General features: G+C 56.8%; 1 protein-coding gene across 4 annotated transcripts; it reads right to left on the bottom strand.

Annotated features, from left to right (window-relative positions):
• Nucleotides 1–893: 893 nt before the first annotated feature.
• On the bottom strand, nucleotides 894–20,565 carry TYK2 (tyrosine kinase 2). Of its 4 annotated transcripts, none has more exons than XM_028088803.1 (25): nucleotides 20,482–20,558; nucleotides 19,501–19,683; nucleotides 19,059–19,274; nucleotides 15,503–15,626; nucleotides 15,219–15,366; nucleotides 14,703–14,866; nucleotides 12,708–13,074; nucleotides 12,045–12,245; nucleotides 11,770–11,927; nucleotides 9,726–9,834; nucleotides 9,445–9,634; nucleotides 9,238–9,341; nucleotides 8,960–9,142; nucleotides 8,775–8,862; nucleotides 7,713–7,840; nucleotides 6,671–6,806; nucleotides 6,431–6,585; nucleotides 5,556–5,706; nucleotides 5,133–5,230; nucleotides 4,704–4,896; nucleotides 4,292–4,410; nucleotides 3,791–3,963; nucleotides 3,446–3,563; nucleotides 2,230–2,340; nucleotides 894–2,142 (listed from the first exon to the last, which is right to left on the bottom strand). In XM_028088803.1, exons 3-25 carry the CDS (start codon nucleotides 19,252–19,254, stop codon nucleotides 2,008–2,010), a joined length of 3,549 nt encoding a protein of 1,182 aa, XP_027944604.1. In that variant the 5' UTR covers nucleotides 19,255–19,274; nucleotides 19,501–19,683; nucleotides 20,482–20,558; the 3' UTR covers nucleotides 894–2,007. The 4 variants fall into 4 exon arrangements, with proteins under 4 accessions (XP_027944604.1, XP_027944603.1, XP_027944600.1 ...); XM_028088802.2 differs by having other exon boundaries at nucleotides 20,431–20,512; XM_028088799.2 differs by lacking the exon at nucleotides 19,501–19,683 and having other exon boundaries at nucleotides 20,482–20,565.
• Between the last annotated feature and the right edge of the window lie 3,326 nt (nucleotides 20,566–23,891).

Genomic DNA, 23,891 nt, shown 5'->3' with positions numbered 1-23,891 from the left:
CAGGCTCCCCGCTCTGCGGGAAGCCTGCTTCTCCCTCTCCAGCTCCCCCTGCTTGTGTTCCCTCTCTCGCTGTGTCTCTCTCTGTCAAATAAATAAATAAATAAATAAAATCTTAAAAAAAAAAAAACCTCTAGAAACAAATGTTTTTTAAGGAGGTTCCACACCAACGTGGAGCTTGAACTCATAACCCCAAGATCAAGAGTCACATGGTCCACCTACTGAGCCAGGCACTCCACATGCTACTATTTTTGCAAAAGATGAGAAAGCATAGTATGTGTACAGATTTCCTTGTATCTGGATCAAGTGTCTCTGGAAGCAAAAACAGGAAACCAGACGACATTAGCTGCCTTCAAAGAGATGACAGTCGTGGCTAATAGATACATTTCGCTGCTTAGGTCAATACTACCTACCCCCCCTCCAATTTATAACTATAATGCATATTTAATGTGAAAACAGTTATATAAAAAGCAAACATCAATACATTAGTATGGAATTATCCACGTAAGGGGAGCTGCAATGCACAAGGTCTTGAGAAATCCAATGAGAAAGAAAAATATTTCACTGCCTTTCACAATGTGGCTGACACATATCCTGTCTCAAGTACAGCTCAGTAGAAACACCCTGGCAAGGGCGCCTGGGTGGTGCAGTGGGTTAAGCGTTGGGACTCTTGGTTTTGGCTCAAGTTGTGATCTCAGGATCCTGACCTCAGGATCGTGAGATCAAGCCCTGTGCTGGGCTCCACACATGGGGAGTCTGCTTGAGATTCTCTCTTCCTCTCTCTCTGCCCCTCCCGCTCGTGCTTGCTCTCTCTCAAATTCATACATCTTTAGGAAAAAAAAAAGCAAAAATAAATCATTTCCTTTAAAAAAATAAACACTTTGGCAAACACCGGATTAACAACAATATCAAATGTTTATTAAGTACATTGTTTCCATGTGTCTCTGCTAAGCCTCTGACATAAAGAACCTCATTAGCTATTTACATTAGTCCTCTGAGGTAGCAAGCATGACCATGCCCAGTTCAGAGTTGAGAACTAAGGTCCAGAGAGGGAGAGCCATTTGCCTGAAGTCACACAGGCAGGAAAGGGTGAACCTGGCAGGCTTATCTACGTGGGGTAGAGCCCCTCCAAGGCCTCCATCCTCTGTTGATCTATGTAGCAAGTAGTTACTGGGAGCCTTCTGTGCTCTAGGTACTGGCCTGCTAGCTGGTGACTCAGAGGTGAGCAAAGGTCGAAGAGTTTAGTCTGGCTTCTTCTGCAGTACCCTGCTCTAGCTGCAGTCCCTACGAGAGCAAGCACTTGCTGAAGAAGGGCCCAAGGATCACAGCCTCCAGCAGAGAAAAGATGAGTTTATTACCAGCTATTGGAAATGGTGGGTGTTAACTAAGGCTGGGAGCTGAGGGGGTGGCAAAAAGATCGGATTCAAGGGCCTGATTAGGTCCTTGCTTGTCCTGGGTCCCTCGGACGCCTGTGCCAGGCTCACAACCGTGGACGGTATGGCAGTTTGAAGGGCTGCATAGCCTCAAAATTCTCCCGTTGAAATCCCAATGCCCGACGTGATGGTATTAGGAGGTGGGCCTTTGGCAGGTGCTAGGTCATGAGGGTGGAGCCTTCCTAAGTCTCCTTATAAAAGGGACTCCAGAGAGATCCCGAGTTCCCCCCACCCTATGAGGACACAGCCAGAAGATGTGGGCTATGAACCAAGACGAGGGCCTTCGGCAAAACATGACTATGCTGGAGTCCTGATCTGGGACTTCCCAGCCTCCCGAATTGTGAGAAATAAATTTGTCTATAAGCCACCCCATCTGTGGGATTGTTACAGCAACCCAAAGGGAGTAAGACAGAAGGAAAGTCACTTCACAGAGGTGGGATCGCCAGTCAGGAATAAGGCACGGGGAATGGTAAGGCCGACCTCTCCCTGACAGGTTCCTCTGGGGGCAGGGAGGCCCTCTGGGTGGGTGCCTGCTCCAGTCCCCCCACCCCACCCCGCCCCGAGCTGCTGGTAGGCTTCAGCACACACTGAACACGGAGGCAGCCTGGCCTTGGTATTTCTCCTGGACTGTCTTGAGAATGGGTATGAGGTTCTGGAAGGTGGGGCGGAATGAAGCCTCTGCCTCCCAGCAGTTCTTCATGAGGAGATAGATCTGGGCAGGAAAAAAGTGGGGCTGTGGGGGCTGCTCTCTCTGCAGTCCGATGGCAGGGAGGTGAAAAGGGCGGGGGGGGGGTCTCACCTCACAAGGACATCTCTCTGGCCGGGGCAGCCTCTCCCCTCGTTCCAGCAGCTCAGTGAGCCTCAGCACCGTCATCTGCCCCTGGGTGAGGCCTATGAGCTCGATGAATTTCTGCACGAAAACAAGACCAGCTCTTTTCAGGAGGCAAGTCTCCCTAGGTAGAGGTCAGAAGCTTGCAGGTACAGGGGTGCCAGTCCCACCTCTACCAGTTCTTGGTGCATTAACTAGATTTATGACCTCATCTCTCTGGGCCTCGGGTTACTCACCTGTAAAATGGGGTCGTCACATCTACCACTGGGTTATTGTGATAGTTAGGTAACTAATACTCATAGAGTAAGTCTGAAGTAGGGGTTTGCTATTAAGTCTCTCGGCAAACTGTTTCCATCTGTCCAGAATCTTTTCTCCCCCCTTTCTTACAATGGCACTCTGATTTGCTTTGGGACAAACTCCTAGCCTAGGGGCGCCTGGGTGGCTCAGTCCTTAAGCGTCTGCCTTCGTTTCAGGTCATGATCCCAGGGTCCTGGGATCGAGCCCCGCATCGGGCTCCCTGCTCCACGGGGAGCCTGCTTCTCCCTCTCCCTCTCCCACTCCCCCTGCTTGTGTTCCCTCTCTCCCTGTGTCTCTCTCTGTAAAAGAAATAAAATCTTTAAAAATAAACAAACTCCTAAGCTAGCCTTAGTTCCTCCCCCAGCCCAGGCCTGGCCAATGACCGTGGCTTGTGGCTACACAGTGATAGGCTCCGTGGTAGACCCAGGAGCCAAACTGGGCCAATCAGAAATTCCTCAATTATGCGGGGGGGTGGGGGGGTGGGGGGGGGAAGGAGGCCCTTTGGATCCCTCAGCTGGGAGGCTGAGCGCCTGAAGGGCTAGGGGGTCGCCTGAAGGGCTAGGGGGGCGGGGGCGGGGACCTGCCTGAGCTGCTACCAGAGAGCAGCTGGGCGGAGATGGAGAAAAATGGGTCTCCTGAGGACGGCTGAGCATCTGAGTCAGTCTGTGCCTCTCCGGCTGCAAACGGTTGAATAAGCGGCTTCTATTTGAGTGGGTTTCTGTCCCGATCATAGTCCAGTGCCCACCGCCATTGCAAGGGGCCCGTTTTACACCGTGGCACTGGGAAGCCCAGGTGGGTTAAGCACTCCCTACAGTGGGAGAGCTGGGAATCCAAGGCGTGCCTTTCTAGCGCCTCTGCTTTGGGGTGGGGCTGAGGGCCTGGCTCTCACCGACGGGGGGCTCTGGCTGGAGTCACAGTAGGTCAGCAGCTCATACATGGTGACCCCGAAGGACCAGACGTCAGATGCATAGTAGAACTTACACTCCTTCAGGCACTCTGGGGCATACCTGGGGGGGATGAGGCACTCAGGCCTTGGGCCAGACCAGCTGGGAGTCCTTACCTGGGGCTTAGGGGCTCTCTGGTCCCAGTCAGGGCCCCATCCTTGCGGGGGGGGGGGGCAGGCAGTTTCCCTGGGACCAGGCACTGTCATCTGAGACCCCAGCATCTATCCCCTTCACCCTGTCTGCTAAAGGTGACCCTGACACCCCACTCCAGTCGGGTCCTGTCTGGTCACCAGAATACGGGGCTGTCCCCATCTTCCCGCACGCGGTAGTACTCATGGCCTTCAGGCACAGCCTTGGCTAGGCCAAAGTCCCCGATTTTGACCAGCCTGTCGTTGTCCAGCAGCACGTTGCGGGCAGCCAGGTCTCGGTGCACGTAGTGCTGTGCGTGAAGGTAGGCCATGCCCTGGGGGAAGGGCGAGTCAGGCTCAGTGGGGCAGGGCAGAGCCTGAGGAGCGCGGGGCCGAACTGGAAGGGGGTGGGGGGGTGGGGGGTCAGTCAGGTCAGGATTGCGGGGACCAGGCAGGCGCGGGCAGGGTGGCGGCTGGGAGCAGCAGAAGGGCGCGGGGCTGGCAGCAGGGGTGCAGAGAATCGGGAGGGACTAAGCTGCTGGAAACTGGGTGGGCTGCGGAGCCAGCCCAGGAGTGGGGACTGGTGAGCAGACGGTATGGGGCCATCAGGCCAGGCCGAGGAGGAGGGGGCCGGGCGCAAGGAACAGGGGCCGGTGGGCCCACCTCACAGATCTGCTGGGCGAAGAGAAGCAGCTGCGCCAGGCCCACGCTGTGCCGGGGCAGGTAGTCCCGCAGGCTTCCCAGGGGCACGTACTCCATGACCAGCTGCACCGACTTCTCGCCTGATGCGGGAGACGGGTGGCCCACGCGGGCGATGGACGCAGGGGCTGGGGGCCGCCCGTTCTGAGCCCCACAGCTTCTCCCCCCCCCCCCCGCAAGGTGGGGCCCTGCCTCGCCCACACCAGGTCCAGGCCTCAAGCGGGCCAGCCCACCCTAAAACGCATCCCCAGGTGCCCCAGCAGGGGGGCCCAGGCGGGAAGGGGGCAGCCCGGCCGCAGCCGCCCTAGCGCGTCCTCGGGCCGGTGGCTCCAGCCAGAAGCTCTAACTGGCCGCAGGCCCTGCCGGTCCCGCCCACCTGGGTCCTCGCAGCAGCCCTTGTACTTGACGATGTGCTTGTGGTAGAGCGTGCGCAGGATGTCGATCTCCCGCCTCCAGCCGCTGCGGAGCTGGGGGCCGCAGTCCGCCTTGAGGGCCTTCACGGCCACCATCTCGCCGGTGCCGTCGTTCGTGGGGTCGTAGCAGGACAGGCTGACCTTGCCGAAATGACCCTGGCCCGGGGAACACGCAGGCGGCTCGGCCCTACCCCGGCTCCGCAGGCCCCGCCCCCAGCCGGGTCCGTTCGGAAAATCCTAGGCCCCACCTACTCCGTGTTAGTGGGTCTCCTTCGGGGCAAGGACTCCTCAAAGCATTAGAGCCGCCCTTGAGGCCGAAGGTCTTCTAGGCCAGGCCCCACCCATATTTCCACAGTTACCTTCAGGCCTGCCCCAGGCCCGAGGCCCCTCACCTCGCCCAGATCCCGGATCTTTTTCAAATAGCGCTTGTGGAAAATGGTGGGGTCTGACGCAGGCGAGTCGGGGTTCACAGCCAAGAGGTCAGCAAGATCTAGAAGAGCCACAGTGGGTGTCCCTGAACCCCGGCCTCCTCCCCAGCAGGCCCACACTTGGGGGCACAGAGAGGGGGCCACCGCTCCCCCAGCATCTGATCTCAAATTATAAGGAAACTTTTTTTTTTTTTTGCAACGGCTGGAAAATTCTGTCATGTCCAAAATGCAGAAGTGGCTGCATCCTAATGGACACCTGGGATGGTCTCAGCACAGGCATTCGAACGCCCGTAAGACGCTGTCACACGTGACATGAGTCACTGGGCAGAAACCTCAGGCGCGCCGGGCAGGCATAAGCAGGAGTCCTGGCAATGTGGCGGGGCTCACTTTGGGGCTGCAGCTGAGTGAGGTCACGCAGGATGGTGCGGAAGGAGGGCCGCTGAGCTGGTTCATAGGTCAGGCACTGGCTGGTGAGTGTGGCCAGCTCCGGGCAGGAGGGCTGAGGAAGCCGGTGCTGCTTCTGGTAGAAGCACTCTTTCTGCCGGGAAGGAGACCCACAGCAGTCAGTGCCCACCACCCACCTCCAGGCCCCTTCCCCAAAAGACAGTCAAGCTCCCAGAGCAGGCTAGGTCCTTGTTCCGGTCATTCCCATTTTCCTGATGACGCGACTGAGGCTTGGCGGAGGGGAGCGGACTTGGCCACCACTGCAGAGCCGGGGCTCAACCCCAAGTCCAGCTGACTCTGCTGTGCTCGAGAGCAGCTCACACTAGGCCCTTCCTGCCCTGGCTCCTCCACTCTCTGCCTCCTGGAAGTGCCAACCACAATCTGAGGCCTCTGGGCCTTTGTAGATGCCGTGACCTCTGCTAGGCTGCACTTCCTAGCCTGGGTCACTGCAACACTTCTGTACTTAGATTAAAACCTTCTCTGGGAAGCCTTGCCGGACCCCTCAGCTGGTTCAGGGGAGTCCTCTGGTCCTCCCTCACCCCCACAGCCTGTGGCTTCTCCCATGACGGCCCTGATCGCTCTGCTTAAAACTGAACCATGTCACTTACTTGCTGTGTGTCCCAACAACCTTCTGGGGTAGAGGCTGTTAACCCCAACTGACAGATAACCAGATGGAGCCCCAGAGAGATGAGGCCACCTATATACGTGAGGCTACACGGCCAGAGGGGAGGCAGCTCAGGACCCTGAATGTGCCCTCTAGACTCCTTGGAGGTACCAATCCCCTCTGTAGGAAGGGCCCAGAGATGCCCTGGACATACCTCAGAAGGGCCACGGCCCTGCAGAGGGGCCTCCCCGTCAAAGCAGATCTCCAGGAGGGTGGCACCAAAGCCCCATTTATCGGCTGCAGTGGTTAGGCTGTTGGCTCCGCCAGATAGGCACTCGGGGGCTGTCCAGGGGATCCGCTCCACCCGCTCTAGGGGCCAGGGTCAGAGGTCAGCGAGGGTGAAAAGAGTGGGAGGGAAGCCTGTCCCTGTACCCAGCCCTGCCCGGGTCCTCACCCTCCCTAGAAAGGGCACCCAGGCCCACACCAGGGTCGCTCAGCTTGATGAAGGGGCTAGTGCCCTCTGCCAGTCCCAGCCTCGCCAGCAGGATGTTCCGGCCACACACATTACCATGAACCAGGCTCTTGTCTTCCTGTGGTGGGGTGGAAAGGGGGCGTGACCACGGGGCGAGGCGGCGGGGGGGGGGGGAGCTATAGATGCTGGCCCCACTCCCATCCCACGTGGTCTCCACAGGGACGGCCCACGTGAGAAAAATAATCATGGTCAAACAAAACAAAAACAATCATGGGGATCCAAATACATTGGCATTGTGGTGGGGCAGCACTGGGTACCCAGGAGGTCCTTCCTGTCCTCCCGGAGCTGGTGGCCAAAGCTCGTGGTCGGGTCCAACTGCTGTCCTCCAACCACACCAGGCAAGCTCCTGCCCCAGGGCCTTTGCACTGGCTATTCCCGCTGCCTGGAATGCACTTCCCCAGACGCCCGCAAGGCTCCTTCCTCACCTTTGGGTCACCTTAGTGGGGCCGTCCCCCACCCATCTATTTAAAACTTCACCTCTTCCCCGGACTGTAGCAACTCCTTAACCCCACCCCTGCTTTTCTCCCACAAGTTGTCACGACTTTCTAAAATACTCTGTAGAGTAGTTAATCATCATTTGTTTGCCCCTCCCAACTAAAATACCCGCTCCCTAGCGACAGAGACTTTTTGTTTTGTTCTCTAGTGTATCCTCAAGGCTTAGGACAGAGCCAGGCACACAGAGGTGCTCTGGAAACTGGGGTGACTGGGGACCAGGAGGAGCTGGGACGAATGGCAAGAGGGAGTGACAGAGGGGCTGAGGTCAGGCCCCATGGGACATAGAGGGGTGAGGCGTTCTTCTCCTGGGGGAGATGGGAGCCACAGGGGTGTGTGAGCAGAAGAGGTTCGTGGAAAGATCCCCCAGGGCCAGTGTGTAGATGCAGTCATGTGTTCAGGCCCCCACACCCGATGCCGAGGCCACCGTGGCACACCCCATCGATCCCGGCCCCACCCAGAGGCCACGCACCAGATAGCTGAGGGCGCTGGCCAGCTGCTGGGCCACGGCCACCTTCCAGGCCACAGGCACGTGGCCCTTCTCCCGCCGCAGCCACACGTCCAGGGGCCCGTGCTCCACGTACTCTGTTACCATGATGTCTGCAAAGGCCCGGCCGCTGCAGAGGCTGCCCACCTGCCTCCCCCCTCCAGGACTCGGGGGTCAGGACATGGGGGCTGGGACGCTGGGTGGGGAAGGCGCTGGGGCAGAGATGCAGGGAGCGGCTTGCGAGCGACTCGGGTGAGGGGAGACGCAGGAGGGAGGTAGGCAATGTGGGTGCAGGGTGGGGAAGAGATGAATGCTGACATCTGAGTCTAGGAGGGGGAGCTGGGCAAAGCTGACACGTAAGTGACAAAGCTGAGGACGGGACTGGGAAACTGCGGGCGGGTGTAGACAAGTGGAGGTGCGGAGCTTGAGGCTGGGGCCTAAGTCATGAGAGGATCCCACAGGCTTCGGGTGCTCATGGGGTGTCGACCAGCGTTGGAGGGAAAGCAAGAGAGACAGACACATGGGGCTGCGGATCTGAGGGCTACTAGCTGGACAAGGAGTTTTGAGGTACATGCAGAGTAAGCGTAGGGGTGGGGGTAGAGCAGGAGCTGAGGTCTGGGAGGACTGGGGTGCCCAGAAGTGCTGGTGTCCGCATGGGGTCCCACAGTGCCGGTGGGGGTCAGCGGGTAAACAGAGGCTGGGTGGTAGAGGTGTTAGGTGGTGATGGAGCTAGGGATATAGCCAGGTGTCAGGGTGTGGGTCAAGGGTGAGGGTGTAGCCAGCACTGAGACAAGGTAAGAGTCAAGGTGTAGTCCGGGGAGTGTCGGAATATAGTCAGTGGTTGGGGTACAGGTTGAAGGTCAAGTAGTCACAGGTTGAGGTGTGTAGTCAGGGACCATGGTCAAGGTGGAGCACGGAGTCAGGGGCGAGGAAGACACAGGCTGAGGGTTGGGGTCCAACCCAGGGAGTGGGCATAAGCGGGGTGCAGCCTGCAAACGGGGGCAGGTGTGAGCGGGGGTGCAAGTGGGCGCACCAGGGCTCACTCACTCTCAGAGCCGTGCACGCAGATGCCGTGTACAAAGGCCAGGTGCACGTGGGAAACCTGGCTCATGAGGCTGGCTGTCTCGTAGAAGGCCTGTGGGGACGGGGCAGGTCAGGCGGCCGCAGACCCTGACCCCTGCAGCCCTCCCCCTGCCCACACCCCCGCCCCCCGCCCAGCTGTGCTCACTCACCAGGGCGATGTCGTGGTGACTGGGGTCCAGCACCTTGAGTACCACTCGGAGCTCTTGCCCACAGTCCCCACCGGGCGTGGGGGGGTCCTCATCATTGGCAGTGCCCTCCTTGGGGCCTCTGCCCCCCACTCGTAAGATGCCCTCATACACATTGGTCCTCGTGCCTTGGCCCAAGTGGGACAGCTGGAGGAATAGGGCACAGAGCATCTCCATGACGGGCACTCGGGGCTGCCCTCCCCAGTGCCCCAGGGGCCCCAGAGAGCTCTGACCACACGCACCTGGGTGATGTCATCCTGGCAGATCCGGTGGAAGCTGAGCTGGCTGAGGTTGGGCGGACCAGTGCTGGCCCGATGCCCCCGCATGATGATGAGGTTGGAGATCTCTGGGGGGTTGAGGTGGCATCACCAAGGGCTGGCCTGGGTTGTGGGGGGGGGCGAGGGAGGAGATGCCACCCCCACCCCACCCTAGGGCCACCCACGTCGTACCTCCCGGCCGAGGCAGGCAGCAGCGGCGCAGGGAGAAACAGTCATCACCAGCCCGCAGGGAGCAACCCTGGAGGGCAGCCCGCAGCTCCCGCACGCTGGGGAAGGACCGGTCCCAGCCCTCCAGCATGAAGCCCCCGGCCTGCAGCTCAATGGGGAATTTACGCAGGTGCAGGTGCTGTGTGCCCGGGGCCTGCGGTGGGGGGCGGGGCGGGGGGCGGTGAGCAGGGGTCCAGGCAGGGAGCGCGCCCAGCCCCAGCCCAGGACCCCCGCCCCAGGCCCACCTGCTCACGCTGGGCCACCGTGAGGATGAGGCGGTTGAGGTGGCTGGTGCTCCAATGGATGAGGTAGAGGCCATCCTCAGGCCGCAGCTTGGCCAGCACAAATGGCTCCCTGCGGGGGACAAGGGGGCCACTGTCAGGGGATGGGGGGGTACTGCGGGCCCCACGCCTGGCAGCAGGGGCACACAGGACCTGCCCGTAGGGGGGCACTCCCAGCTGGGACAAATGTCAGACATGGGCACTTATGTGGTGACGTGGAGTCTGAGCACATACACACACCAGTGTGACGCTGTTGCGCACAGGACAACTCACAGGATGAAAGAGGTACCGGGACAGGCATGCGCGCGGGGCAACGGTCAGGCAGCGCCACTAACCAGTAACGCACAGAGACAGGAGACAGCGATCAGATACCGGATGGACACATGCCCAGCCAGCCACTCTGCCACACGGTGGGCAGTCTGTCACACACGCACCGCACAACAATCACAGACACACCCACTGCGACAGGGTGGCATAGGGGCCTCGACATCCCAGGCCCAGAGGTGACAACTGTCATGAGCACAAACAGGCACGACACGTGACGCCACCACCCGGGCCCAGACACCCACACACGCGGGGGCTCACATGCTCCTGTCCACCGAACGCCCGTGTCTCCCCAGAGCCCCTGTGCCGAAACCCACCCCCCCCCCGACATGATGGAGCAAGGAAGTGGGGCCTCCAGGGGCTGAGTAGGCAGAGGGTGGAGAGCCCATGGATTGGATTTGTGCCCTTTTACAAAAAGGACTGCAGAGAGCTCCCCTGCCCCTTGCCCCATGTGAGGACCCAGCCGGAAGCTGGCAGTCTGTGGACCAGGGTGGGGGGCTCTCCACCAAACACTGGACCTGCCTGCACCTTGAACTTAGGACTTCCAGCCTCCAGAACCGTGATAAATCGAGGTCCGCTGTTTTTTTTTGTTTTTTTGTTTTTTTAATTTTATTTATTTGACAGACAGACACAGCGAGAGAGGGAACACAAGCAGGGGGAGTGGGAGAGGGAGACGCAGGCCCCCCGCGGAGCAGGGAGCCCGATGTGGGGCTCGATCCCAGGACCTGGGACTATGACCTGAGCCGAAGGCAGACGCTTAACAACTGAGCCACCCAGGCGCCCCGTGAGGTCCGCTGTTTCTGTATCACCCACTCAACAGCACTGTTATAGCCACCCAAACAGACAAGGACACCCGCGGATGGGGCCCACGGACCCCCGTCGGGGGGCGCACACTGGGCAGTGACCTGGCACCACCCTGGCCCTCGAGAGACAGAATGGCCACTCCACCCTCCTCTGGCGTAAAGACTAGGCTCCTAGGGGTCAGACCTCTCAAGACACCTCAACGGCTAGTCCTGCTGTCACAGGTGGGATGGGTGGACAGCCAGAAACAGGCATGATGACCACATAAGCTCGGAGTCATACCCTCTGACCCAGCAGCATGCAGGACGGCCACATGCATGTCTGAGGAGCCCCCGAAGCCCAGACGCTGCACGTTCTCCGCCCCATGTGTCCGGACAGAACCGCACAGGCCGGGACCTCCAATGACCGGGACAGACACACACCCACAGGGATGTGAACGCTCACGCGGACGTGTGAATGGCCACCAGCGTCTGTGCAACACACAGCTCCACAAAAACCACCCATCCCATCACCCGCCAGAACAGGCAACGACGATTTTATACGCAGTCATAAAACACAGCCACGCACCAGGCGGGCTGCTAAACGTGCAGACATGCACGGTGACAGTCCCAAACCCTGGTACCGTCATGACACGTGTCCACACCACTGCAGGCGCCCTCTCTCCCCCTACACCACTGGCGTGCACGTCTGCATGCATGCACACGCGAGTGCGTGCACTCCCACACACTAACGTGAACGCGCACCAAGACGTGAATACACAGAAACAGGCACGCACACCGCATTCACGCCTCCCCATGCCTAGAGCTGACAGTCTAGCTGGCGGCCGCCACCTCGCCCCGTCACCCGCGTGCCCGTTCCCCACCCCCCCCACCCCAGCACTCACAGCAGGGGTCCGTGGATACCGTCCTGGATGCTCATCACTAGCCGTGGCGGAGCCACCTCGTGGCACAGGTAGTGGCTCGAGTCAGCGGTCAGGCGGAAATAGCCGTCCACCAGCGACACCAAGGACAGGGCCATGGCCCGGGAAGGCAGGGTCAGCTCCTGCAGGGCAAGGGCAGGGGTGGGGGGGGGAGTGGGTACAGACGGATGGACATCAGGCAGGCCTCGCGGGCCAGAGGTGCCCCCACCCCCTGCCAAGCCCCCAGCCCCAGGCCCCACCAGGCTCTTGTTGTCCTGACAGCGGATGCTGACGTGGCGTTCCTTCAGCACCACGTGCGTGATATCCTTGAAGTCACAGAAGTAGGCCCAGGGCGCTTCCTGAGGCCTGTCCTCGGGCTGGTTGCCCACCTCTGGGACCTTGGTTTTCTTCCCAAATGGGCCAGCACGGGGATTCCTGCTGCTGCCATCACCTCTGGGACCCTGGAAACCCAGCACGTGGGGCAGGTGGATGAAGCAGGGCTATGCCCGTTTAGTCTCCCACACATTCTCCCTGGGGGGAGGCCGGAGCTGCAGGGACTGGGGATGCTCCTCAGGCATCCGCACTCGAGTCTGTTTCATTGATAGAATGGGGACCCTCCCCCAAGAGATCCACACTCCAGAAGCCAGAACTCAGGGAGGAAGAGAGGAAGAGCCGGGCGCTCGCACCCCCAGATACCAGACAGGGGTTCCTCAGACGTGCAGACCCCAGAAATTAGGTCCCCAGGGGGTAGAGACAGAGGACACTCCCCGGGAAAACCACCCCAGGGAACAGACAGACATAGCCCAGAGCCACGTGGGGAAAAGGCTCACGGTAGTCCCCCTTGGAGGCCAAGGCCAAAGCTGAGCAGGAGCCCCAGCCCCAGCCCGACCTGGACCGCTAGATGGAGGAGGCATTCTGCTCACCTCTGCGTGTATCGGCCGCCACTGGATGCCACCCGTGCCCGTCACCAGCACCTCATGAGTGGGGGGCCCGGTGGCCAACTCCGGCCCAGGCTCTGAGGGAGCCTGCCCGCCGTCCCGGATGTAGTAGGGCTCCCCGACGGCCTGGGCCGGCAGCTCCAGGTGGCACACGGGCAGGCGCTCAGTGCCAAAGCGGGGTGCCAGCAGCTCGAGCGTGGCCAGGTATTTGACCATGATGACCTGCTGTGACACGTGGCCTGGCTGGAAGGCCCGCACGAACCTGCGGAAGATGTTCCGCAGGCGCAGCCGCGTGAGCGCGTTGTGCTGCCGGATCTGCAGCCGGAAGGAGCGTGGGATGCAGTCCTTGAAGCTGGGGGCGGACAACCAGGAAGGGCTGGTCAGGAGCCCGGGGCTGCAGGCCTAGCCGGGTGCCATTGGGCAAGTGGCTTAGCCCCTCTGAACCTCAGCTGCCTTGTCTAGAAAATGGGCAGGCTGTCATGCAGGGCAGAAGAGAACACAAGGAAGGGCCGGCGCAGGGAGGCTGGGTGGGGTCAGAATTCGGGAGGAGACGAGGGGGCTAAAATCCCAGCTCTTGGACAACTTCCTCAGGCCCTAAAGAGCTCTGTCTTCTCTTCCTTAAGGTGGGTCAGACAGGGCCCAGCTCCAGGGCTGAGACAATTAGGGCGGCTGACTGGCACATCCTAAGGAAGATGTGACCGTCAGGGGCTCTCACTGTTGGAGAAGTCATATTGCTTTTATCACCGGTGTTATGATTATCAACAGATAATCTCCCTCTGCTCCTCCCAAAGCCCCACCCCCTCACCCCTTCCCTCACTGCCTGTCTGGCATCCAAACCAGTAGAGCTCCCTTATGTAACAGATTTCTCCGTGTCCCTCTCTCCCACCCCTCGGCCAGAGGGATCCTAAAGCTCGAGGTTTTAGCTGACTCCTGTCCCCACTTCCAGGCTTCCCAGGGCTCCCAACGGCCCTTGGGAGAAAGGCCGCCTGACTAGAGCCCTGTGGACTCCTGCTCTCGGGCCCTCGTATTCCAAGTTCAGAACCCCAAGAAACAGGCCTTTGCTGCCTACTGCCTCTGGACCTTTGTATATGCTTTTCCCTCTGCCTAGAATGCTTTGCCAACGTATTCCACATAGGGATCAAGCTGACTCAACCTTCAGGTCTTAGCAGAAATGTCACCTCCCCTGGGAAGTGTTTTCTGCTGTCCAGGCTAGAGAGGGTACTTCCTCTGGGCTTGCCAGCACCCTGGACTTCGCTGTCCCAGCCCGAGTCTTCCAGAGTGATAACGCAACAGGGACAAAAAGATACGTGCTTTAAGGAACACTGCTGGTCCTCAAAGATCCGTACCTCCTCCAGGCAGTGCACCCTGATTACCCGGGCCCTCACGGCAATGGCGGAGCCCACAGCTGGCTCCCAGCTCCCCACACCCCTGTGTCTGTCCTTCCCCAGAATCCTAAGGAATTCTCCAAGCTCACTCTGCTCCAGCCACACATCCTCCATCGTATCAGGCAGGCCTCAGGGTCTTTGCACGGGATGTGCTCTCTGTTTAGAATGCTCTTCTCCCAGACACTCGCAAGCCTCCCACCTTCACTTCCTTCACACCTTTGAATTTGAATGCTATGTTCTCAATGAGGTAGCCCCGAACCACCCAAGTTGAAATTGTACACCTCTCCCTCTCTGACACTCTCCTTCTTCCTCCTTTCCTGCCTAATTTTTCCCCTCTGCATTTATCACCATTGGAAACACTGGACCTTTCACTTTTGTATTTTGTTTACTGCCTGTCTCCTTCACCAGATGTGAGCCCGGGAGGGCGGTGACTGCTGTCTGACTTGTTACTCTTGCGGCCTCAACACCCAGAACTAGTGCTAGTACCACCGCAGGTATACAGCAGGTACTAGAGATAAGTGTTGAATGAAAACACGGCAGTACGCGAGGTCTCTCGCGGCTCCCAGACGCCCGTGGCCGCCCCATTCCCAGATACCTGATCTTCTTGGCCACCTTCCCCAGGGGGATGCCGTGGTAGAGAGCAAGGTGGCAGAGATGCAGGAAGGCCATGCCCAGACTCTCGTTCTTAAAATGGTGGATCTCCTCCTCGCTCGACAGCTCTGACAGCGATGCCACGTCATTCACAAACTCATGCTTGCCCTGGGGATTGGGCGGGGATTGGGCAGAAAGGGAGGCATGAGCACCCACTCCCTCCCCAGGTTCTGTCCACCCTGGGGATGGGAGGGAACCCCTGTTTCCTGGAAAGGCCAAATACACAGCATGTGTGCCTCCTCTGTTCAACCCTCGGCCTGTGGCAGACATCCCGAATTGATCACAGCACTTTTTCCCGTGCAATCCCGTGTCTCAGGACCCTTCGGTTCAGGTGGCCAGAGGATCCAAGGTGGCATGAGTTGAAATCTATTAGCTTTAGTGAATTGGGGAGAGAGGAGAGGCTCCTCAACTACCCCTAAGTCCCTCACAAATAGTGCTACTTCCCTAGCTCTACACACACCTGCTCAAAGAGGTACTCAAAGGAGGCTGGGTCCAGCAGTTGCATCCCCTGCTCTGCCTGTTCTGAGGAAGACTTGGGCCCTGGGGGCCCACAGCGGTATACAGCCGGCTCCTGAGGATTCGTGCCATGCCAGTTCCGGAAATAAAACCTGCAAGACGGGATGGAGAGGTCGCTGCTGGGGCTTAGCATGGACTTAGACTTAAGACAGCTCCAGGAAGGTGGGGTACAGGGGAGCAAGGGCACAGAACAAAAGGGGACAAGGCTCCCAAGGGGTCATCACCCACCTCATCCGGAAGTACAATGTCAGGCTCATGTCTCCGGAGATCTCCAAGACGTGGTTTGGGGGCAGCCAGACCTGAGCCTGGGCATCGAAGAGAGCAAAGAGATTGAGGCAGGACGGAGTGATGCCTGGAACAGAGGGTCAGGAACAGAGAAAGAGGGTCAGGAGGCAGCACCTGCTGCCATCTGCCTTGTGGATGCCCAGACCTGCCGTTTCCCCTCACAGGCCTTCCCTCCCTGGGCCTCCTCCTGCCCACAGAGGACAATGAAACATGGTGACCATGCTGTGGTTTCACAGACTACATTTCCCATCCTCCTTTGCAGCTGGGATGGGGCCACAGGACCAGTTTCTGGCCAATGGGATGTTGGCGAAAGGGACACACAGATTTCTAGGCCTGGAAATAAACTCTTAACATCTCCTCCGCCTCAGGGATGTTAAAGACCCCTTGTGCCAAAGGTATGAGACAGAGGTGAATCATCTAACCTGCATTAGATTTTAGGTAAACCTTCATTGTCTTGACCCAGGAAAACGTGGGGGGTTGCTTGTAAGGGCAGCAAGAACCTACCCTAGACCGACCAGCCCAACTCTACAAACTGCTAACGCATTGCCGGGTCTCTCTCTGAACGCCAACCCTGGAGGAATATTCAACTACTTCCTGGCTATCTCCCCCTGGACATCACAGCCCCCTTAGATGTGCCTTCTTCTAAAGGGGCCTCATCCCAGGTCCCCAAACCTGCCTCTTGTCTGCCCAGTTTTTTAAGCTAGAACTTGGTCCTTGTTCTCACCTTCGCTCGAAACCCACATCAGATGGGTCACAAGGCCTGCTCTTCCGCATCCTCCATCTCTGGGACCCTTCAAACCCAAAGCCCAGCCCTAGCCCAGCCTCCAGACTTGCTGCCATTCCCCACACCGGCCACCCAAGGCATCCTTTTATACACATCACTTGAAAACGTTATCTAAGTCCATTCAGAATAATTTATCATCACCAAAGTACAGCCGCAAGACGTAAAACTTGCCCCTGCCTACATCCACCTCTTCTCCCTTGCCACAAAGAGTTAACCATACTCCTGAACTAGAGTTCATCATTCCCATATCCTCTATGACCTAGTCTCAAATGATATAAACTCTAAACGCAATATTACACAAAGGTGTCCTTCTACAATTTACTTTTTCATGTTACAACAGGTTTTATTTATTTAAAGATTTTTATTTATTTGACAGAGAGAGACACAGCGAGAGCAGGAACACAAGCAGGGGGAGTGGGAGAGGGAGAAGCAGGCTTCCCACCGAGCAGGAATCCTGATGTGGGGCTCGATCGGACCCTGGGATCATGACCTGAGCCAAAGGCAGATGTTTAACGACTAAGCCACCCAGGCGCCCCTACAACAGGTTTTAAAACCTCACACATGAGGGGTGCCTGGCCAGCTCAGCCGGTAGAGCATGTGACTTTTTTGTTTTTTTAAAGGTTTTATTTATTTATTTGAGAGAATGAGAGAGAGAGAGAGAGAGCATGAGGGGGGGAGGGTCAGAGGGAGAAGCAGACTCCCCGCTGAGCGGGGAGCCCGATGCGGGACTCGATCCCGGGACTCCAGGATCATGACCCGAGCTGAAGGCAGTCATCTAACCAACTGAGCCACCCAGGCACCCGCATGTGACTCTTGATCTTGGGGTCATGAGTTCAAGCCCCATGTTGGGTGTAGAGATTACTTAAAAAAATTAAATTAAAAAAAAAACAACACTTCACAAATGATATGTGTAACTTTGGTTAAATTTCCCTTTTCCTGATTGTATAGCTTTCCAGCATTCAACCTTACTGCAATTTGTGTGTTCTCCTGCAGAGGGTACTTTGAGATGGTCTCCCACTCTTCACTAAGATACATGAAGCAGCTCCCAACATTCTCGTATGTGTCTCCTAGAACACATGAGCTGAGCGTCTGAACGATGAATATCTAGAAGTGGAACTGTGTGGCCTCAGGGAATATATGTTCCAACAATGTTGGATGATGCCAATGGCTTTCCAAAGTTGCTGGGTCCAAGTGTACTGCCTCCCACAGAAGGAGACTGCCTCCTTGCAAGACAACTTCCCAAAGAACCAATCTGACTCTTTCACTCTCTGGCTTAAACCTTCCATGGTTCCCCATTGCCCCATGAGAAAGCCCCACCCCCTCAGCACAGAATAACCATGACCTGGGGGGCGCCTGGGGGGCTCAGTCGGTTAAACTGACTCTTGATTTAGGATGAGGTCATGATCTCAGGGTTGTAAGACGGAGCCCCAAGTCAGACTTCACGCTCAACGGGGAGTCTGCTCGGGATTCTCTCTCTCTCCCTCTCCTTCTGCCCCTCCCCCGCCTCACTAAAATAAATAAATCTTAAAAGAAATAATAACTATGACCTGGACCTTGACAATTATGCTCCACTTTCAATTCCTACTTCCCTTTTCAAATTCTTGAAACCGACACTCCAGTTACTCTTAAGATCTTTTGCTTCCTTAAACCGATCAGGCGGTCTAGGCTCTTTACACATACTGTTTCTTCTGCTGGGCATGTTTCACATCACTTCTGCTGATACCTGTCAGAGCTCTTGAAGGATCAGCCACCAAGGGGAAAGTACGAGGTGTGGTAGAAATCCACCATGAGGACCCCATCCAGTTGTGGGGAAGGGCGTTTGAGAGGACTTCCCAGAGGAAGGGGCATATAAGCAAGGTCCAATTGGACAGACTTTCTTCTCCTCTGGAAGAAGAAATGACAACTTTTGGTACCTCTACTACAGGCTCTTTCAGCCATTCCACAGTTCCTTACTGCTCTCCGGAGAAAGTATAAATGTAAATGCTGGACTCCTCCCTCTGGCATTTAAGGCACCGTAAGATCTGGCCCTGGCTGACCTCTCCCCCTCATCTCCTACCTGGAGGTCACTGCCACCCTGGTGTCCCGGTTCCCAACCCTCACCCGCCAGTCTATTCCCTGCATAGTAGCCAGAGAGCGCCTGTGATGCCTGAGTCCAGTCACGTCCCTCCTTTGCTCACAGTCCTCTGTGGCTCCCACCTCACTTGGAGTCAAGAGTCACATGCCCTGCCAACTGAGCCAGCCAGGCTCTCCTCTCCTGAATTTTTAATTTTTCTCCATCATCTACCTCTGCTCTCCCACATAGTTTTTTTTTTTTTTAATATTTTATTTATTTGAGAGACAGCGAGCGAGTGAGCGAGCACGAGTTGGGGTGGGGAGAGGCAGAGGGAGAAGCAGACTCCCCGCTGAGCAGGGAGCCTGATGTGGGGCTTGATCTCAGGACCCCAAGATCGTGACCTGAGCCGAACGAAGGCAGACACTTAACCGACTGAGCCACCCAGGCGTCCCTCTCACGTGGTTTTCTTATTCATTGTGTTTCTTGCTAGTTTTCCTATTGGAATATCAGCTCTCCAAAGGCAGTGATTTGGGGCTGGCACACTGTAGTTGCTCAATGTCTGCTGAATGAACGGGCAGACAGACGGACGGACAGACAGATGGATGGGCCCAGCAGCTGTCAGCACCTCCACCCCTGCCACAGGGCTGATGCCCCAGACTCACCGACTTTTTGTGCAATGTGGATGCAGACCTCCTCTGCGGTCAGTGTGGCCTCGCTGAAGGTGACCCAGGGGTCCCCGCCGCCAGGGCCAGCCCAGTGCAGAAGGACCTTCAGGCCTCCCCTGGTGGCCATGGGCTGAGCTCCATCGCCATCAGGCCTGCTGTCCCTGGTGGTGGCACCCCAATGGCACAGAGGCATGCTTTTGACAGCTGGCTTGGCTAGAAAGAGAGAGGCCATCAGCCCCCAGATGTTAGCCCTAAGGGGAAGATTCTAGAACCCACTCATTGTGTGACTTTAGGCATCCATTTCCCCTTCTGAGCCCATTTCTACATCTGTCTGATGGAGTTAGGGTACACGTCCACACCTGTTAGGTTTGTCATGAACAACACTGAACCTCTTTATTGGACAAACATGCACCAATATAAAAACCTGCTTTGAACCCACCTTCCCTAAATCACCAGGCAGGCAGGTGTGGTCAGAAAGACCAGGGAGTGAATCTTGGCTCTCCCCGTGTCAACTCAAGCAAGTCACTTAGCCACACTGGGCCTCAGTTTCCCCATCGGAAAACGAAGATGCGGAGAGCATTGCCACGAAAAGAAGGCTGTGACATCCCCACAGCACCTAGCCCTTGATGCAGGCATGAAAAAATAACAAATATGACAAAAACAAAAATAAAATCATTATTATTGATTCCATCGTTCTGATCGTCTTTCTTTTGCAGGCCAAGATTCCTGCCTCCCACATCTACCCCCCACGAACGACCCCAGGCCCTGCTGACTACCCTGAGCCTAGGAGGGGTTGTGTTTCCCCTCTCCCCTCATCCAGCTGCCGGACTTTTCGAGAGCCAGGCCCAGGGCTCAAGCCTCCAAGTTCTCCAGTTTTAAAATAAACAGTGATGGGAAGAAGAGCATGTCGTCATAGCACAATGCCAGATTCCTCAGGAATCAGCTCCTCTCTGAGCCTGTTTCCTGGTCTGGAAAATGGGCATATATAGCAGTCTCTCCCCCAAAGGGGTGTTGGGAGGATTCAATGAGATGAGGGAGGGGAAGCGCTCAGCACAGAGCCTGGCGTGCGGTACATACTTAATAAATGTTCGCTATTATTATATGCTACCATTTGAGAAAATACGGATGGGGTTCTGGGGATGCCCATTTCCTTCTTCCTCGTCCCCACTGGGTGCAGAGCCAGCTTGGCAGATGCGGTAGAAGTGACGTCTGCACCCAGGAGGCCCGCACCCCTCCTCCCAACCCCCCCCCCCCCCCCCGCCCAAAGCCTCGCTGGCTGGGGCAGGAGCCGCGATGGGCACCCACCAGGCATCGGTGTTTCTATCCACCCCCTGCCAAGCGCAGCCTCCCGCCGCGCCTCCCACCGCACCTCCTGCCGGCCGCTGCCCTCCAGAGGACCTCCCGGGGTTTCCAGGCTCACCCTTTCCCCCCGGACTCTGGCTCGAACCCCGAACCCCGCCCCGCAGTCCCGGGCAGCCACCGCCAAATCTCCTCCGGGCCACCGCCTCCCATTGGCCGCCTGAAATGAGCATAGTCATTGGCCGCCGTTGTGACCCGTCGCACGTAGCCACTGGTCCTTTCGTTGCAATAGCGGCGCTCCTATTGGTCTTCAGCTTCATTTTTTTAACCCTCAACCGCGATTGGCTGGGTCGGCACCTGGATGTGCCGCAGCGTCAGCGATTGGCTGCTGGGGGGGGGGGAAGTGGGCGGAGATGCGGAAGGGGTGGCTGGTAGGCCGGGCTCGAGAGTGCGGCCTTCGAACGGCGCCGCGATATCGATTTCCCACGCGGGCGGTTGGCCCAAGTGAGACTTTCGGGCCTGGTGTAAACATCTTGTCCTCACTTTGGTCCGACCCCCTGGCGTGTGACTCCATTCCATCCTGCCTCGCTTCCCTGGTCTCCGCCTGGCCAGCTCCACCTAGCTGGATGAAGAACCCCCCCCCCCCCACACACACACTCGCGAGAGGCATTTCCGGCCCACCTGTTCAGATCCTCTTCCTGATCACCTGCTCTGAGCCTGTCCAAGTAGCCGCTTGGAAGCCCCACCTGATGTGACTTCTTTTTTTTTTTTAAGATTTTTTTATTCATTTTATTCATGAGAGACAGAGGGAGAGAGAGAGGGAGAGAGAGAGAGAAGCAGAGGGAGAAGCAGGCTCCCAAGGAGCAGGGAGCCCGACGCGGGACTCGATCCCAGGACCCCGGGACCATGACCTGAGCCGAAGGCAGACGCTTAACCATCTGAGCCACCCAGGCGCCCCTGATGTGACTTCTAATCAACACACAGCAGCAAGTCGCTGTCGTTTACCAAGAAGGCTATGCACTGAGTGTTTTCATGCAGTATCTCACTTGATCCTGGCAGCAGTCCTCTGGGGGCTTATGTTATCCCCATTTCTCCGAGCAAGAAACTGAGGCACAGAGAGGTGACAGAGACCCTCTCCTTGACCACACTAATCTGAGCCTATCTTCAGCCTGCTGGGTTCAATCGGAGCAAAGATTCCTTTTAAGCCATCCCCCACCTTTGGGGCGCCTGGGTGGCTCAGTCGTTAAACATCTGCCTTCGGCTTGGGTCATGATCCTGGCGTCCTGGGATCGAGCCCCGCATCGCTCCCTGCTCCGCGGGGAGCCTGCTTCTCCCTCTCCCACTCCTGCTTGTGTTCCCCCTCTCTCTCTGTCAAATAAATAAAATCTTAAAAAAAAAAGTCATCCCCCACCTTTGATATCTGATCAAGTTCCTCCCAGTTGGTGTCCACAGAAAATTGGAGAGTTGTTTGGTGCGGAAAACCCACATATTGGGTATCGGAAGTATTGTGAGTAGAGAAAGTTTTCCTTTACCATGCATTAAAGAAGGCTTTCCCTGGCTTCACCTGTGGGCCCAGTTTTAAAGAACAACAGTAATAAACCGACTACCCAGGCCAAGAAATAAACTCTCACCCATCCCCAGAAGCTCCCCGCTCTAAATCAGCAAGCCCATTTTTCTGTCTCTTGGCCTGCTGTATTTTTTTCTGCAGTCTTCATGACAACCCGACATTTCACTGGAAGTTTCAAGCAGTGATTTTAATGCCTGTCCACTCTAGTATGTCAGCTCCACAAGGGAGGGGTCTGTGTGGTTCTCCACTGCATTCTCCGCGCCTGGAATTATGCCTGGCACCCAGTAGCTGCCCAAAAGGTGGTGGGATGAATGGCCTAGGGAGCCCTCTGGGCCTGAGCTGCTGTCCTGCTTGCTGCAGAAAGGCTGACTATGACCTTCCGGCCTCAGCTTTCTCTCTGCCCCTCAGAGTGCAGCAGCAGGAAGTCAAAGTTGCCAGATTCCTCAACAGCCAGCTGGGTGAGGTGAGGCAGCCTCCACTGGACCCGGAGGCTGAACCACAGAGCACGGGGTGAGCCTGGGACTGGGTGTCCAGCATCCCAGGGGGACAGGAAGTGCCAGGTAACTATCATGACTAATAATAATGACGCTAATGACCCCAGTAATAAGAATATAATACTAGCTCACAGTGTCCCAGACTGCATGTGCTTAGAATTCGCTGAGCTCTTTCAGTTTCTCTTAAAGTGGAACCAGCACACCCACCTGACAGCTGAAGAAAAAAGAGACCACAGAGACTGCTGGGAAGGCTAGTGTCCTGCCCCCCAGGGCCCAAGGCCTCCTTTGCAAACTCCTCAATCAGAGACAGTTTACTGGATCGGCAGGGGGGCTCCAGGTCACCCCACCAACCATCAGGGTTTGCCCTGGATTGAGGGAGATTCCCACAAGGGACTTTCGGGGTTACAACTGGGACAGTCCTGAGCAAACTGGGACAATTGGCCACCGGTCCCCAGTGGGTTTTCAAGAGGAAGCTAGAATTGGGGGATTCCCCTGACCCTGCAGGGAGGGACCTCCCAGAGCTCCCACCAAACCAGGCAAAAGCCAAGAGTCGGTGAATTAAAAACAAAACCCCTTTGTGTTCTTTTGAATTGGAGGGTTCATGGAACAGTCAGCCCCTTCCCCAAAACAGCAGTGAGGCTGGTCAGTTTCCTGGGAATCCTTCCAAGGAAGTGCCATACCCTGTCGGGCACATGTGTGAATACATGCCTCCAGGAAATTCCCACGAGCAGTCTTAAACTGGACTTTCCTTGCTGGTCTTGGGAGGAAACAGGAGTTATACACACGAAGGCTGGAACCAGAAAGTCTGGGTTCACATCCCAGCTCAGCCACTGTGGGATCCTGGGCAGATGCTTAACTTCTCATGCTCAGTCTCTTCCTTTGCAAAATGGGGCTAATTGGAAGCTCAAACTCCAAGATGTGTCAGGAACATTAAACAAGTTAATACATGTAAGATCTTGGAACCAGGTGCAGAGTGAATGCTATTATCTTTTTCATTTAATGCTGGTTTTTGGTGATCTTTCCTTTCCCCTGCATATAGATCTATTTTGCAGAATTGTTTGATTAGGACATATTTCAGGCACTCAACAAGGGGCTGGAAAGACATAAAAACATCAGCTAGGCAAAAGGTGGAAACAACTCAGATGTCCATCTACAGGTGAATGGATAAACAAAACGTAGTATGGCCATATGATGGAGTATTCAGTCATAGCAAGGAATGAAAGCTCTGACACATGCCACAACATGGATAAACATTGAAAACAATATGTTGCGGCGCCTGGGTGGCTCAGTTGGTTAAGCGTCTGCCTTGGGCTCAGGTCAGGATCAAGCACCACGTCCCGTCTGACTCCCTGCTCAGCGGGGCGTCAGCTTCTCCCTCTCTCTCTGCCCCTCCCCCGAACATGCTCTGTCTCTCACTCTCTCTCTCTCTCTCTCAAATAAAGTCTTTAAAAAAATTTTGGGGGGGTGCCT

Source organism: Eumetopias jubatus, unplaced genomic scaffold, assembly GCF_037043125.1.
Source record: "Eumetopias jubatus isolate StellerSeaLion01/CBP00866 unplaced genomic scaffold, mEumJub1_p1.0 scaffold_1, whole genome shotgun sequence".
In the NCBI taxonomy this organism is placed as follows: domain Eukaryota; kingdom Metazoa; phylum Chordata; class Mammalia; order Carnivora; family Otariidae; genus Eumetopias; species Eumetopias jubatus.
The sequence above is the reverse complement of the archived record's forward strand: the minus strand, read 5'-3'. Positions and strand labels throughout refer to the sequence as shown.

What these genes read in the sequence shown, in the direction of transcription:
- TYK2 (XM_028088799.2), bottom strand. Translation starts at nt 19,254, where the DNA reads ATGCCTCTGTGCCATTGGGGTGCCACCACCAGGGACAGCAGGCCTGAT. An exon ending in GGGTGCCCTTTCTAGGGAGG is followed by an intron (nt 6,586 to 6,670) that starts GTGAGGACCCGG and finishes CCTGGCCCCTAG; the next exon opens with AGCGGGTGGAGCGGATCCCC. An exon ending in AGATCCGGGATCTGGGCGAG is followed by an intron (nt 4,897 to 5,132) that starts GTGAGGGGCCTC and finishes TCCCCGGGCCAG; the next exon opens with GGTCATTTCGGCAAGGTCAG.